At 42.4% G+C, this 15,552-nt stretch overlaps 1 protein-coding gene across 10 annotated transcripts in view; it reads right to left on the bottom strand.

Moving 5' to 3' along the window:
* MED14 (mediator complex subunit 14) overlaps positions 1–4,372 on the bottom strand; it is a 63,701-nt gene extending 59,329 nt beyond the window's left edge. For all 10 annotated transcript variants that reach the window (XM_042241923.2, XM_060407377.1, XM_060407376.1 and 7 more), the window contains exon 1: positions 3,826–4,372. In XM_042241923.2, coding sequence (XP_042097857.1) covers positions 3,826–4,034 — 209 coding nt within the window. In that variant the 5' untranslated portion in view covers positions 4,035–4,372. The remainder of the gene's footprint in view (positions 1–3,825) is intronic.
* Positions 4,373–15,552: the final 11,180 nt, after the last annotated feature.

Below are 15,552 nucleotides of genomic sequence, written 5' to 3' on the forward strand. Positions count from 1 at the left end.
GTGATATAGCTACAAAGGAAAAACTAACAAAGAAACATTTCTCTCCATTCTTCAAAAGATACTGCGCGAACCTCAAACATTAAAAAAAAAAAAAAAAGCCCAAGTCTTATTAGCACACTGTATCACAGAGAAGTCAAAGAAAATCTTCTTTTAAGACCAAATGGTCATGAATACAAGGTACTACTTAGTTGCGAGCCTCTCTATATTCAACAGAACCTTGCTTCCAAGCACCAATCCCTTCACGCTTTGTTATGGTGGGTTAAGCTAGGCATGGGAAAGAGCCAGCGTCAGCCAAGGGTTATACAGCAATTATGATGTCGCTTGGTGAGATGCATATGATTATTTTCAAACAGCTCCAGGAAAACCTTGATCTCTTTTTTGCTAGTTCTGCAGTACTGACAGCAAGCAACCAATGTCACCATTTTCCCTGATAAACTATACCATTTAACACCCTCGTACCCACTGATGCTTAGAAAGGTCCTGATCTGCTTCCTGAATCACATTCTCCACGGTTCAAGATTCAACAGCCTGAACTCTAAAGCCTCCCCTACATCGGATCCATTCTTGAAGAACACACACTGAGCCACTTAAGACGCTCTTTTCCCACTGACATGCCACAGGTGCAGAAAAACTAAAACCACCTCGAGAGATTCACGGTACAAGGAAGGGGAACTATTAAAATGAGCTCTGGCTTATAGTTACCTACAGTTCTTAGTGTAGACAGTGGGATGGGAGCTCAAGTTATGATTCAAGTGACAAAAGAAACTGGGTAGGAGTTGGAAGGGCCAGCAGATCAGAGGATGAAACAAAATTTAAGGCATTATGATAAGACTGTAAGTAAAAGCAGTTGCTGGCAAGTTCCTATGCCTGTGAAAGACTCAGAAGACACTCCTTGAGAACTCTCCCTGTCCTTAAGAGAGGAGAGAATGAGAACCATGGATGCTTGTGTGCATGTGAGAGAGAAAAAAAAAAAAAAAAGAGAGAGAAGAGCAGAGTCTTTGGGGGCAGAAAGAACAGGAATCATTGTTTCAGCTCTTGCCCCTTGTCCCAGAGACCCTAAAAGGATCTTCTCCTGCCAGAGGTGGTATCTTTTCAGGGACAAAGGATAGGCTTTGCTGCCCGCATCCCCTTCTCCCCAGTTCCTCCTCATCTATTTAAAATTCCTTTATGGATGACAAGTCTACCACTTGGGGCAAGAGCCCGAAAGTGCAGTAAGTCACAAAAACCTTATTTACACCAAAGTGTGCAAGATTCTAGCATTTTCTGATTTCAATCAAAAAAAAAAAGTTTTAAAAAAGTAGAATCTAAATCTGTTAAAAAAAAAAATCACAACAGAATGTAAACTCTAAGATAAGAGCATATACATGGGTGAGGGAAAGGCAGGAGGCAATGAACAAGCAAAAGAAAAAAATTTAGAAATCTGGGGCCAAAAACAAGCCACCTTTTTTACTTTCAACACTCCACAAACATCGAATGTGGCAGAAATAAGACTCAAAGTATACTTGAACACTGGTTTTATAGTAATACACTAATCCTGACAGTCTCTACCTGGAACAAGGGAAAATACATGATCTAGGAACTTATTCCTAAACCAATTTTGGTGACCACAAATCAAATGAGAAAAAAGTTATTTTATATACCTATGTATCAAGAACAACAGTGAATTTTCCCCTTAAATTCTCCATGGTCTACAATGGAGGAAACAGAGACAGCAACCCATCCCAGTATCTTGCCTGGGAAATCCCATGGACAGAGGAGCCTGGTGGGCTACAGTCCATGGGGTCGCAAAGAATTGGACATGACTTAGTGACTAAACAACAACTAAACAAAGGCGGTAAGGGAGAGAAGACACATCACGTAGGACCTTAAAGGTAGACCACAGTCTTGGTTTGCTCAATACAGTCCCAGTTTATGCCTGTTGCTCTGACATAGTTATTAATAGCACTACCTTTCATGTTCAAAAGCATCCTCATCTGGACCATAAACTTTATGATCACTCTATTGGTGACTATAAAAAGTTTTTTACTCTGAGATGGGGAACCATGGGAAAGTTGTGAGTAAAAATAAGTTTTAAAAGGATCATCCTGGGTATTTCATGAAGGAAAAACCATAGAGGGAGGGGCAAGGGTAGCAGCAGAGGTACCAGTTAGTCAACTACTGCAGCAACAGGAGCAAAGGATTAACACTTGATGGAATGGTTGAAAAGTGGTGGGATTCTGAAGCCAGAGATGACAGAATTTACTGATGTGGGATTGGAAGAAAGAGGAGCCAGGAATTAACTCCAAAATTCCTGGCCTAAGCATCCAGAGGAAGAATAGAGAGAGTACTTAGTGAGATAGGAAAGGGTTTTTTTTTTTTTTTGGGGGGGGGGGGAGGATTGAATGGAATCAGGAGTTTGGTTCTGGACTTGGTCCACTGAAATGTCCACTAGGTACTTAAATGAAAGTCTGCAGCTCAGTGGAGAGGTCTGTGCTGGAGAGATACGTGTAGGAATCATCCTCATATAAAGTGTGTAAGACTAAACCTATGTACTTATCCTACAGCAATAAATATTTCTCTTTTCATAACTAAGTGCTAAAACAGAATAACACAAGAATTTCTACAAATGTCCTATGGAAAGACAAATTATACAAATTACACACCACAGATAGCAGTTTTCAACATTTTCCCATAGCTATACATGGGATGGGTACATGAGATTTTTCTCGTGGCTACTCAAATTCTTATATGAGAGCCAACAAGAAACGGTGCAGAGAAGTATACTACCACCATAATCTAATCATGACAGCTATTTAATTTCCTCATTAGACAGGGGTAGCCTTCTTTCCATCCCCCTCAATAAAGTATATCAAAATTCTCAGAATGTTTTACAGGAATAAGTGGAACTTTTTTTAGTCATCTGCAGAAGAATATTTTAACAGTCTCTAGCAACAAATTACTGTGACACTTCACAGCCTCATACCTACATACAAATGTACTTCAACTGAATAATACACTGGACTCTACTAAAAGATAAAAATGAATCTAACTGAAAACTAGTAAGTCTTACTTTCTCTGAACCTAGATTTTAAAAATGTTAAACAGTAATTCAACTATATATACCCCTAAATTTCACTTTTCTTCACACACCTGAAAATCATTACAGTGTATTCTGATCCTATTCTGAAGGGATTAACACTCTAATCATATCCCAAGGCATTTTACTGCTAACTTGGTGATTTATAAACTCCCCTGATACCCCACGAGACAATAACAGGCTAGTTACCCAAAAAATCTTTACTTACACTACATGTGTTAAGACTTCAAACAGTCTCAAACATTCCAGGAAAACAAACTTGGAATCCAACATTTTGCATTATTTTACACACATCTCCTGAGTTCAAACTTTGTCAGAAGCAATTACAACCTACATTTAAAATGTACCGTAAGAGGCTCTAACACAATTTGTCTTTGGGAATTTTTTTAAACGCCCGAATAATATATATTCCTAAACCCTAAACTAGGAGTCTGGGCTAAAAAGCTTCCAACCAACAAATCAGTAAGGTTCAGCTGGCAAATCGAGCAAAAATTCCAAAGATGGGCTTTTCAGGGAAAGTCAAACAACGTGCATAATTTACAAGTCTCGGTTGCTTCATCTCCAGGACCCCAAGTGGAAAGCTCCTCCTCCACCTCCGCTGGGCCCCAAGAGTTCAGAAATTCTAGACTTAAGCAGCCCAGCGGAGAGGAGAAAGCAGCAGCCTCTTGTGGAGAAGGAGGTGCGAACCTCTCAGCCGGTTGGGCGGGAAGCGGGGGCTGGGGAACAGGCGTGGATTTCGCGGCACTTACAGGTCCGTCAGCACCATGAGCTCCGAGTAGGCCCGGTGCAGCAGAAATTCGATGAGGGTGCTCAGCCGGTAGCCAGGGCTAGCCGCGGCCGCAGCGGCCGCTGCCACGGCGGCTCCGGGAGGAGGAGGCGCCGGGGCTGACGCGGGGCCGCCGCTGCCGCTGCCTCCGGGCGGGACCAGCTGGTGGTTCTCCAGCTGCACTGGGGCCATGGCGGCACAGGGCCGGGCTTGGCGCAGCGGTACAAGATGTGGCCCTCGAACCTCCCTCCCAGGCGCTCAGTCACCGCGCCTAAGTGGGCGCGGGCGGAGTCGCCGCCGCCGCCGCCTGCTACTGCCGAGCCGCCTCCGAACAGGAAGCCTTACGGCCGGCCGCAGAGGCCCGCCCCCATGTAGCGACAAGCCCGCCGGCTCCAGGGACTGGAGCGAGGGGCGGGGGGAGGGCGGGGAAGCGGGGCGGCAGCCGCAGAGAAGCAGCGCCACAGCAACCGCTCAGAGGCCGCTCGGCCAGGCAGCCGCAGCGTCCATATTGACGGCCCAAAGCGGAAGTCGTTAGGAAGAACGGAAGGGGAACCAAAGGGGGACTTCCGACAGCAACCTGTGCCTTTTCTCCCTGCGGTCGGGCGCGGGGACGTTGAGGGGCGCGTGGGAGTGGGGCGGGGCTGGCGCGCGGGCGGGAAAAGCGGAAATGGGGGCTGCGCGCCGCCGGAAGTGAGTGTAAGGGCGGAGCCAGTGTTGTCATTGAGAACGTCAGCAGTTGCCCGGCCCTTGCCCTCGCCGCCCTTTGGAGTTTAAAAAGATCAGATTTGTGCTGAGGTGTCCGTCAGCATTCCCCTGGTGGGTGCAGCGCGGCCGGGGAGGACACCCTAATCCCAGATATTTGTGACCTGTGTTTCTGGACTCGAAAGGAAATTGTTACGGCTGAGCGCTTGTGACGTCTCAGATCTTTGCATCTCCCACAGTCTGCCCATGCGCCTTTCGTGGGATAGGAGACGTTTCCGTCATTTTTTTTTTAACTGTGGGAAAAGATCCGAGAAAATATTATTGAGGGTAGAAGAAGGGCAACTGGCAGAATAACTTAACTTGAATGGAGTTGAATATATGCTGAGCTCATTAGCTACCTCCAAAACCTGGCAGTTCTACCGCAGAAACAGTCTTTACATCCTCTACCACTGATTCTCCCACTTGTTTCTTGTCCCTGTTCTTGAAGTAGCCGCCCTGCCTTCCAAGGACTTTTCAGTTCGTTTTCTATGCCCTCCTGCCACATTTTCCCGCTCAAAATGCACGCTTAATATTTTGCTTTCTGATTTAAAGCCATGATTCTCAACCTTGCCTGCACGTTAGAATCTGGGGGGAGACGGAGGAATGGGTGGCTTTAAAAAATACTTAGGCTCCTCTCCACATAGGTTCGGCTTTAATTGGTCGGGGCTTCAGGATTTTTAAAAGCTTCCTAGGTGGTTTTTAATGTGCACTGTTTAAAAGCGTCATTTGCCGCCACCCTTTTCAAATATCTTTTTGCAGAGTCTTATCTATGACTCTTAGAAGTAAGAGATGCACTTGCCATTTCCTAAGGTTAAAATACTCTCATTCTTGTCCACTTGTGTAATTCTTGGTCATTCTTGAAGACAATTCACCTGTTTTCTGAGGGTGTAATGTTAATCACTTGCTCCCTCTTTTGTGATCCTAAAGCACATTTACACAAACTACCATCCTGCTGCTGCTACTGCTGCTAAGTCACTTCAGTCGTGTCCGATTCTGTGCGACCCCATAGACGGAAGCCCACCAGGCTCCCCCGTCCCTGGGATTCTCCAGGCAAGAACACTGGAGTGGGTTGCCATTTCCTCCTCCAATGCTTGAAAGTGAAAAGTGAAAGTGAAGTCACTCAGTCCTATCTGACTCTTAGCGACCCCATGGACTGCAGCCTACCAGGCTCCTCCGTCCATAGGATTTTCCAGGCAAGAGTACTGGAGTGGGGTGCCATTGCCTTCTCCGAAGTACCATCCTAGTACTCATTAAAAGGCAGTAGGATCACTTACAGTCTCCACAGATACAGTTGCTGAAGGTAGATATTCTCCCTAAGATCCATCCCTATGCTGCTACCTTAGGAAACAAATTTTTTCTAAATTAGCTAGAATGGTATCATTTCTTTGGCAGTTGCTTTGTTTTGTTGAAGGTTCTTTTTCCTCTTTTGAAAATTGTTGACTTCAGCTAAAAAGCCCTGGTGGTCACATACACACAAAATGTACAAGATGGTCCTTAGTTCTCCAAAAAGTGAAAGTGTTAGTTGCTCAGTCCTATCTCACTCTTTGCAACCCCATGGACTGTAGCCTGCCAGGCTCCCCTGTCCATGGGATTCTCCAGGCCAGAATACTGCACCAGGTAGCCAGCTGTTCCCTTCTCCAGGGGATCTTCCCAACCCAGGGATGATACCCAGGTCTCCTCCATTGCAGGAGGATTCTTTACCATCTGAGCCATCAGGGAAGCCCTTAGTTCTCCAGCCAAGTGTCAAACCCAAGCCCCCTGCACTGGCAGCACAGAGTTTTAACCATTGGACCACCAGGGAAGTCTCCAAGATGGTCCTTAAGGTCTTTTCTAACACATTCTGATTGTGTGATGTTAATAGGATTTTGAAGTCAAGTGGGCCTTAGAAAGCATCACTACAAACAAAGCTAGTGGAGGTGATGGAATTCCAGTTGAGCTATTTCAAATCCTGAAAGATTACGCTGTGAAAGTGCTGCACTCAATATGCCAGCAAATTTGGAAAACTCAGCAGTGGCCACAGGGCAGGAAAAGGTCAGTTTTCTTTCCAATCCCAAAGAAAGGCAATGCCAAAGAATGCTCAAACTACCACACAATTGCACTCATCTCACACGCTAGTAAAGTAATGCTCAAAATTCTCCAAGGCAGGCTTCAGCAATACATTAACCATGAACTTCCAGATGTTCAAGCTGGTTTTAGAAAAGGCAGAGGAACCAGAGATCGAATTGCAGAGGAACCAGAGATCAAATTGCCAACATCCACTGGATCGTCGAAAAAGCAAGAGAGTTCCAGAAAAACATCCATTTCTGCTTTGTTGACTAGGCCAAAGCCTTTGACTGTGTGGATCACAATAAATTGTAGAAAATTCTTCAAGGGATGGGAATACCAGACCACCTGACCTGCCTCTTAAGAAATCTGTGTGCAGGTCAAGAAGCAACAGTTAGAACTGGACATGGAACAATAAACTAGTTCCAAATTGGGAAAGGAATACGCCAAGGCTATATATATGATGATTGCAGCCATGAAATTAAAAGACGCTTACTCCTTGGAAGGAAAGTTATGACCAACCTAGATAGCATATTCAAAAGCAGAGACATTACTTTGCCCACTAAGGCCTGTCTAGTCAAGGCTATGGTTTTTCCAGTGGTCATGTATGGATGTGAGAGTTGGACTGTGAAGAAAGCTGAGCGGCAAAGAATTGATGCTTTTGAACTGTGGTATTGGAGAAGACTCTTGAGAGTCCCTTGGACTGCAAGGAGATCCAACCAGTCCATTCTAAAGGAGATCAGTCCTGAGTGTTCATTGGAAGGACTGATGCTAAAGCTGAAGTTCCAATACTTTGGCCACCTTATGTGAAGAGTTGACTCATTGGAAAAGACTCTGATGCTGGGAGGGATTGGGGGCAGGAGGAGAAGGGGATGACAGAGGATGAGATGGCTGGATGGCATCACCGACTCGATGGACATGAGTTTGAGTGAACTCTGGGTGATGGTGATAGACAGGGAGGCATGGCGTGCTGCAATTCATGGGGTTGCAAAGAGTCAGACATGACTGAGCGACTGAACTGAACTGAATAGGATTTTAACTCGGTCTTATTGTCTATATTAAACACAATTATACACCATGCCTCTTTGTATTCATCCTATTTGGCAGTAAGATTCTACCTAGTGAAATTACAACCAATTTGCAAATTAAAAAATTAATGGGTGGATGGGGATTGTTTTAAAAAAGAGAAATATTCACCCATATTCATCAGGTTAGATTTTAATGAAATTTCTGTATATCTTTAATAATTGAAAAGTTCTAACAGAAAATAGGGTGAAAATACAGGAAAATAACTGTATTTTGCTTAAATTGTTGGTGATCTGGGAGGTAATTTAATGAAAACTCCTGAAAGTGATAGCCCACCTCCCAACCTTATTAGTATAGTCACAGGCAAATATAGAAGAAATGAGTAAGGAGAAGAGACAATATTAGCATGTTTGGCTGAGATACTAAATGAATGGTTCATATCCAAATCACTTTTGGAAATAGTGTAATTTAGGAAAAGACTCATGCTGGGAGGGATTGTGGGCAGGAGGAGAAGGGGACGACAGAGGATGAGATGGCTGGATGGCACCACTGACTCGATGGACATGAGTCTGCGTGAACTCCAGGAGTTGGTGATGGACAGGGAGGCCTGGCGTGCTGCGATTCATGGGGTCGCAAAGAGTCAGACACGACTGAGCAACTGAACTGAACTGAACTGATCATTTTAAAGCCCACAATACAATGTTTGGCATTGTATTAATACTATAAGTGCCTAATTCTTTCATTCCCAATTTTCAGTTGTTTCTGTACTTGGTCATCACCAGATTCTATCACACCTCAGATAAAACTATCTGAGAATTAGCAGATAAAATTCAGAACTAGCAGTATGATAGTTCCTTAGCTCTTAAGTCAACCTAAATGCTAGATCTTTCATGAAGTCAATCTGATTTTAATAAAAAGAATAAACTGATTGCAAAATATGGAGAAAAAAGAGAACATTTCCCTTTAAGCCCTTTTGATGGAAAATTGACAAATTGGTACATATACAGTTGACCCCTGAACAATGCAGTGGTTAGGGGCACAGGCCCTCCTTGCAGTCAAAAACCCATAATTTATATATAGTTTATAGTATAATTTATAGTCAGCCTTCCTTAACCAGAATTTCTCTTTATCTGTGGTACCTTGATATTCAACCTACCTCAGATCATGTAGTAACATTTATTGGAAACAAATCTGCATATAATGCAGTTTAAACCTGTGTTATTCAAAGGTCAACTGTAGTTTCACTCTGAAATATACAGCTGCCCCTCAGGCACAAAACATTGGGAAAAGAATTGAAAAGTTGTTTTTTTTTTCCTATGATATTATCATCAGTTCCTCCAAACAGAGAGCAAAAGCAGTAGCTGCATTCATTTAAGAGCTGCTCCATTCTCTGGTGGCTCAGATGGCAAAGTATCTGTCTGCAATGCAGGAGACCCAGGTTCGATCCCTGGGTCAGGAAGATCCCCTGGAGAAGGGAATGGCAGCCCACTGCAGTATTCTTGCCTGGAGAATCCCATGGCCAGAGGAGCCTGGCGGGCTACAGTTCATGGGGTCACAAAGAGTCAGACACAACTGAGCGACTAACACTTTCACTTTCCATTCGTAGTGACATTGAGGAAAGGAACTCACAATACTGTGAGTATGGTCTGATCAATCCAGAAAAAATGAGAACACTTTGATGGCTTTCCATATACACAGAAGAAAACCCAAACTTCTTAGTATGACCTTTAAAGCTATTAACACAGTAGTCTTTTCCTGCTTCTCCACCCCTGCCTCCTGCCTGTCTTTTCTTCACTCACTTCACTGTAAGCGCCCTGGGTGGGTCTAGTACATGCCATTCCCTAAGGTGTTAGGGCTTTCCACTACTCCAGACACCTGAAACACTTGTTTCCCAGCTTTTCACGTGGCTGCCTTCTCCTCCTTCCAATATCAGCTTAAATGAGCAATCCTCAGAGAGGTCTCCCCTGACTGTATGATGATACAAGGAAGTTCATTGTATCAAGGAAGTTTGTAGAAGTTCATTGCAACATTGTTTTTAGAAGCAAAAAAATATGAAGAATCTTAACTGTCTCTCAGTAGGAGAATAGATAAGTAAATTACTATGTTTCTACATAACTCTTCAATTGAATAAATTAGACCTATAGTTACCAACATGGAGACACCTCAAAAACAATATGGAATGAAAAAAGCTATCTTTTTTATACTATTCCTATTTTTCTAAGCACACAAAATACTCCATAATTTAATATATTGTAGACAAAGTAAAAAATGTAAATGAGGATAATAGACACCACCTTCAGGATAGTAATTACATCTAGCGAGGGGTAGGGATGTGGTGATGCTTTATTGGTTATTAGCTATTAGTTATATCTAATGAGTTTCTTGGGCTTCCCAGGTAACTCAGTGGTAAAGAATCCACCTGCCATGCAGGAGACCCAGGTTCGATCCCTGGGTCAGAAAGATTGTCTGGAGAAGGGAATGGCAACCAACTCCAGTATTCTTGCCTGGAGAATTCCATGGATAGAAGAGCCTGGCAGGCTACAGTTCATGGAGTTGTGAAGAGTCAGACATGACTGAGCAACTAACACACCCATACCCAATGGGTTTCTTGAAGACTGACCAAAAGGAAATGTGACAATATTAATATCTGTTAAATCTAGGGGCAGAGATATGATTGTTAATATATTCTATACTTTTCATTAGTTTTGAACTATTTCATAATTTTTAAAAGTTTAAAATGTTTCTATTAGTATTATTTACACAATCGGCCATAACAAACACCCCCCCCCAAATCTCAGTGATTTAGCACAGTAAGAGCTTATTTCTTGTGCTCACAAAGTTCAGTAAAAATGTGCCTGATGGAGAAGCTCTCCTCTAAGCAATTAACCCAGCAAGACAGGCTCTTTTCATCTTTGTAAGACAGGCTGGGATCTGGGACCCTTTGGTGCAATGCTTGGACCTGGACATACCTCCCCTCAAACAACAAAATACAAAGAAACTACATGGGACTAAAAACAACTGTGTGCATGCGCAGTTGGGACAAATTCTGGACCCCAGAGATGAAAAGAGACCAAACAACAACAACAACAACCAATGACCACTTTTGAGGAGCCTGGAGCACAAACTGGGTGTCAGGAGCAAAAGCATAGGAACCTTGCACACCACGTGAGAGATGGGCAGATCACCTAAGCCACCCCTCTGGCCAGCCCTGAACACACCCCTACCCTCACCCCATATAAAGAACAAGCTTGCCTCCACCGCAGGTAATGAGCAAGGAAAACTAGTTTGTTCTCACTCCCCTCTGCTACAGTAGGAGCTCCAGTAAAGCCTTGCCTGAATTTCTTGTCTAGCCTCAGATCAATTTTTGTTCATTGGGAAAGGCCAAGAACCCTGGTCTGTAACATTGAGAAAATCGCTCTAACCCAGAGATTTTTTTTTTTTTTAATATCCACCCACATTCCTTTAGCCAGAATTAGACATATGGCTTGTTTAAAGCCCAAGGAGCTGGGAAATACAAGTCTACCTGTGTGCCTAGGAAGAAAATGAAATGGTTTAGTGGATAAATAGCATTGATTTTACTGCAATATTAAGGTAGTCTGTTTTCTTAGAGCACAGCCTACTGTGGGCAAGAGTCCCATAGCAGAAATGAAGTCACTCTTATAATCAACAAGAGTCCAAAATGCAGTGCTTGGGTGCAACCTCAAAAAAGACAGAATGATCTCAGTTCATTTCCAAGGCAAGCCATTCAACATCACAGTAATCCAAATCTATGCCCCCACCACCAGTGCCAAAGAAGCTGAAGTTGATCAGTGCTATGAAGACCTAGAAGACCTCCTAGAACTAACACCAAAAAGAGATATTCTGTTCATCATTGAGGATAGGAATGCAAAAGTAGGAAGTCATGAGATACCAGGAGTAACAGGCAAGTTTGGCCTTGGAGAACAAATTGAAGCAGGACAAAGGCTAACTGAATTCTGCCAAGAGAATGCATTGGTCATAGCAAATACCCTTTTTCAACAGCACAAGAGATGACTTTAGCCACCAGGGAAGTAACCTGACTTTACACATGGACATCACCAAATGGCCAATACCAAAATCAAATTCAAGATAGTCTTTGTAGCTGAAGATGGAGAAACTGTATACAGTAGCAAAGATAAGACCTGGAGCTGATGGTGGCTCAGATCATCAGCATCTCATAGCAAAATTCAGGCTTAAACTAAAGAAAGTGGGGAAAACCACTAGGCCAGACAGGTACAACTTCAATCAGATCCCCTATGAATGTGTAGTGGAGGTAATGAATAGATTCAAGGGATTAGATCTGGTAGACAGACTGACTGCCTGAAGAACCATGGACAGAGGTCTGTAATATTGTACAGGAGGCAGCGAACAGAACCCTCCCAAAGAAAAAGAAAAGCAAGAAGGCAAAGTGGCTATCCAAGGAGGCCTTGCAGATAGCTAAAGAAAGAAGAGAAGCAAAAAGCAAGGGAGAAAGGGGAAGGTATATCAAACTAAATGAAGATTTCCAAAGAACAGCATGGAGAGACAAGAAGGCCTTCTTCAATAAACAGTGTATAAAACTAGAAGAAAACAATAGAAGGGGAAAGACTAGAGATCTCTTCAGGAAAATTGGAGATATCAAGGGAACATTTTGCCCAAAGATGGGCACAATAAAGGACATAAATGGTAGAGACCTAGTAGACACCGAAGAGATTAAGACGAGATGGAAAGAATACACAGAACTGTATAAAAAAGATCCAAATGAACTGGACTACTACAATGGTGTGGTCAGCCACCCAGAGCCAAACACTCTGGAAAGCAAAGTCAGGTGGGCCTTAGGAAGCGCTGCTGTTAATAAAGCTAGTGGATGTAACAGAATTTCAGTAGAACTGTTCAAAATCCTAAAAGATGATGCCATCAAGGTGTTACATTCATTATGTCAGCAAGTCTGGAAGACCCAGCAGTGACCACAGGACTGGAAAAGGTCAGTCCTCATCCCAATTCCCAGGAAGGATAGTACCAAAAAATGTGCTAACCATCCGACAATTGCACTCATCTCCCATGTTAGTAGTGTTAGTTGCTCAGTCATGTGCAACTCTCTACAACCCCACAGACTGTAGCCCACCAGGAGCCTCTATTCATGGAGTTCTCCAGGCAAGAATACTAGAGTGGGTTGCCATTTCCTTCTCTGGGGGGCCATGCTAGTAAGGTCATGCTTAAAATCTTGCATGCTAGGCTGCAGCATTATGCAAACAAAGAACTTCCAGATGTCCACTCTGGGCTTAGAAAAGGAAGAAGAACCAGAGATCAAATTGCCAACATTTGCTGGATCACAGAGAAAGCTAGGGAATTCCGGAGAGACATCTATTTCTGTTTCATTGACTACACCAAAGCCTTTAACTGTATGGATCATAATAAACTATGGAAAGCTCTTAAAGAGATGGGAATACCAGACTATCTTGCCTGTCTCCTGAGAAACCTGTATGCAGGTCAAGAAGCAACAGTCAGAACCCTGTCAAGACAAACTGATTAGTTCAAGATTGAGAAAGGAGTACAACAGGGCTGACTGCTGTCACCCTGTTTGTTTAATCTATATGCTGAGTACATCATAAGAAATGTGGGGCTGGATGAGTTACAAGCTGGAATCAAGATAGGCAGGAGAAACATCAACAACCTCAGATATGTGTATGATACCACTCTAATGGCAGAAAGTGAAGAGGAAATAAAGAGCCTCTTGATGAGGGCGAAGAAGGAGAGTGAAAGAGCCGGCTTAAGACTAAATATTAAGAAAACTAAGATCTAGGCATCTAGCCCCATTACTTCATGGCAAATACAAGGGGAAAAGGTGGAATTAGTGCCAGATTTCCTCTTCTTGGGCTCTAAAATCACTGTGGATGGTGACTGCCATCATGAAATCAGAAGACGTTTGTTTCTTGGCAGGAAAGCCATGACAGACATAGACAGTGTGTTGAAAAGCAGAGACGTAACTCTGCTGACAAAGGTCCATATAGTCAAGGTAATGGTCTTCCCAGTGGTCACATATGTTTGTGAAAGCTGGACCACAAAGAAGGTGGAGCCATGAAGAACTGATGCCTTTGAACTGTGGTGCTGGAAAAGACTCCTGAGAGTCTCTTGGACAGCAAGGAGATCAAACCAGTCAGTCTTAAGGGAAATCAACTGAATATTTATTGGAAGGACTGATGCTGATGCTGAAACCCCAGTATTCTGGTCATCTGATGTGAACAGCTGACTCATTGCAAAAGTCCCTGATGCTGGGAAAGATTGAGGGCAGAAGGAGAAGAGGGCGTCAGAGGATGAGATGACTGGATGGCATCACCATAACAATGGACATGAATCTGGACAAACTTTGGGAGATGGTGAGGGACAGAGAGGCCTGGTATGCTGTGTTCCATGGGGTTGCAAAGAGTCGGACATGACTGGGTGACTAAACAACAACATAGCCTCTGACATCAGACCACTTAGATTAAAATTCTAGCTTAACTTCTTATGATCTGAATGCTTTCCAGGAAGTTACTTCATTTCTCTGGTTTCTCAGTTTCCTCATCCTCAGAGGATGATTATGAAGAATAAATGATGTTTATTCTTCTTAAAAAACTAAGTATTGAAGTATAACTGATTCACAATGTTGTGTTTAATTGCTGGTGTATAGCAAAGTGATTCAGTCATACATATATATATCTTGTTTCTCATATTCTTTTCCATTATGGCTTATCACAGATATTGAATATAGTCCCCTATGCTATACAGTAGGACCTTGTTGTTTATCCATCCTATATACACTAGTTTGCATCTGCTAATCCCAAACTCCCAATCCATCCCTCCTGCCACTGTCTTGGCAACCATGAGTCTATTTCCGTTTCATAGAAACCATTTGTGTTTTTTAAAAATTTTATTGAAAAATGACATTTATTCTTAATAACATTTGCAAAGGGCTTAAAATAGTCATTTATCTATAAATATTAGCTATTACCATTATCATCACCTAGGGGCAATAATGCTTGTATTTGATTTTTCACCTAAATAACCCATGAACTTTCCATCTTCTGCCCTCAACTGACTCTCTCTCTAATATTCCCAGCACCTAGCATGTCTGGTTTTCATGAGTGAATAGAACAGGCATATTCCTTCATCTATACATTGTAATTTTACTTATATTATGTTAACCTTTTAAGAGTAAGATTGACTTACATATTAATATATTTACATGTGAAATTAAGTGTCTAGGAGTTCTTTTTAAATAGTTCAGAAAAATAGTTGCAGGAGGTAGATGAAATAAGTTTGGCAGAATATTGACAGTTATTAAAGCTGATGATGGATACATGGGAGTTCATTTTACTCTTTCTCTTGTTTTCAGTATGTGTAATAATATACACAATAAATTTGTTTAAAAAAATTGAGAATGGGTAGTCAACTAAAGGCCTGGATCTTTTTTCTTCCCTAATGAACAACCTTTAATATATCTACTCAATTTTTTCAGATTTTAAGAACATTTTCTATAATGTATAGAGTGTTTAAAACTAACTTTAAAAAAGAAAGCTACAATAAACTTCAATGATAACTGCTTATAAAAGAGATGAAAATGTCCAATATTTTAACAACTTTGGTTTCAGGTCCTGAAATACGAATGTTTCCAAGGAGCTCTCAAAACACACACACACAAATATATAACCTGAAATTTTTCTAGCTACGTTAAAATTCAATATCTTTATTTTTTACCTCACGTAGTTACCTTTTTAAAATGTTTGTGGTGGCAACATTTAAGATACCCTTCTTAGCAACTTTCAAGTATAGAATACATGTTAACTATAGTTTCCATGCTGCATATTAGACCTCCAGAACTGGGGATTTCCCTGCCAGTCCACTGGTTAAGACTCCCTGCTTC

This window comes from Ovis aries, chromosome X (genome assembly GCF_016772045.2).
Source record: "Ovis aries strain OAR_USU_Benz2616 breed Rambouillet chromosome X, ARS-UI_Ramb_v3.0, whole genome shotgun sequence".
Taxonomy (NCBI): domain Eukaryota; kingdom Metazoa; phylum Chordata; class Mammalia; order Artiodactyla; family Bovidae; genus Ovis; species Ovis aries.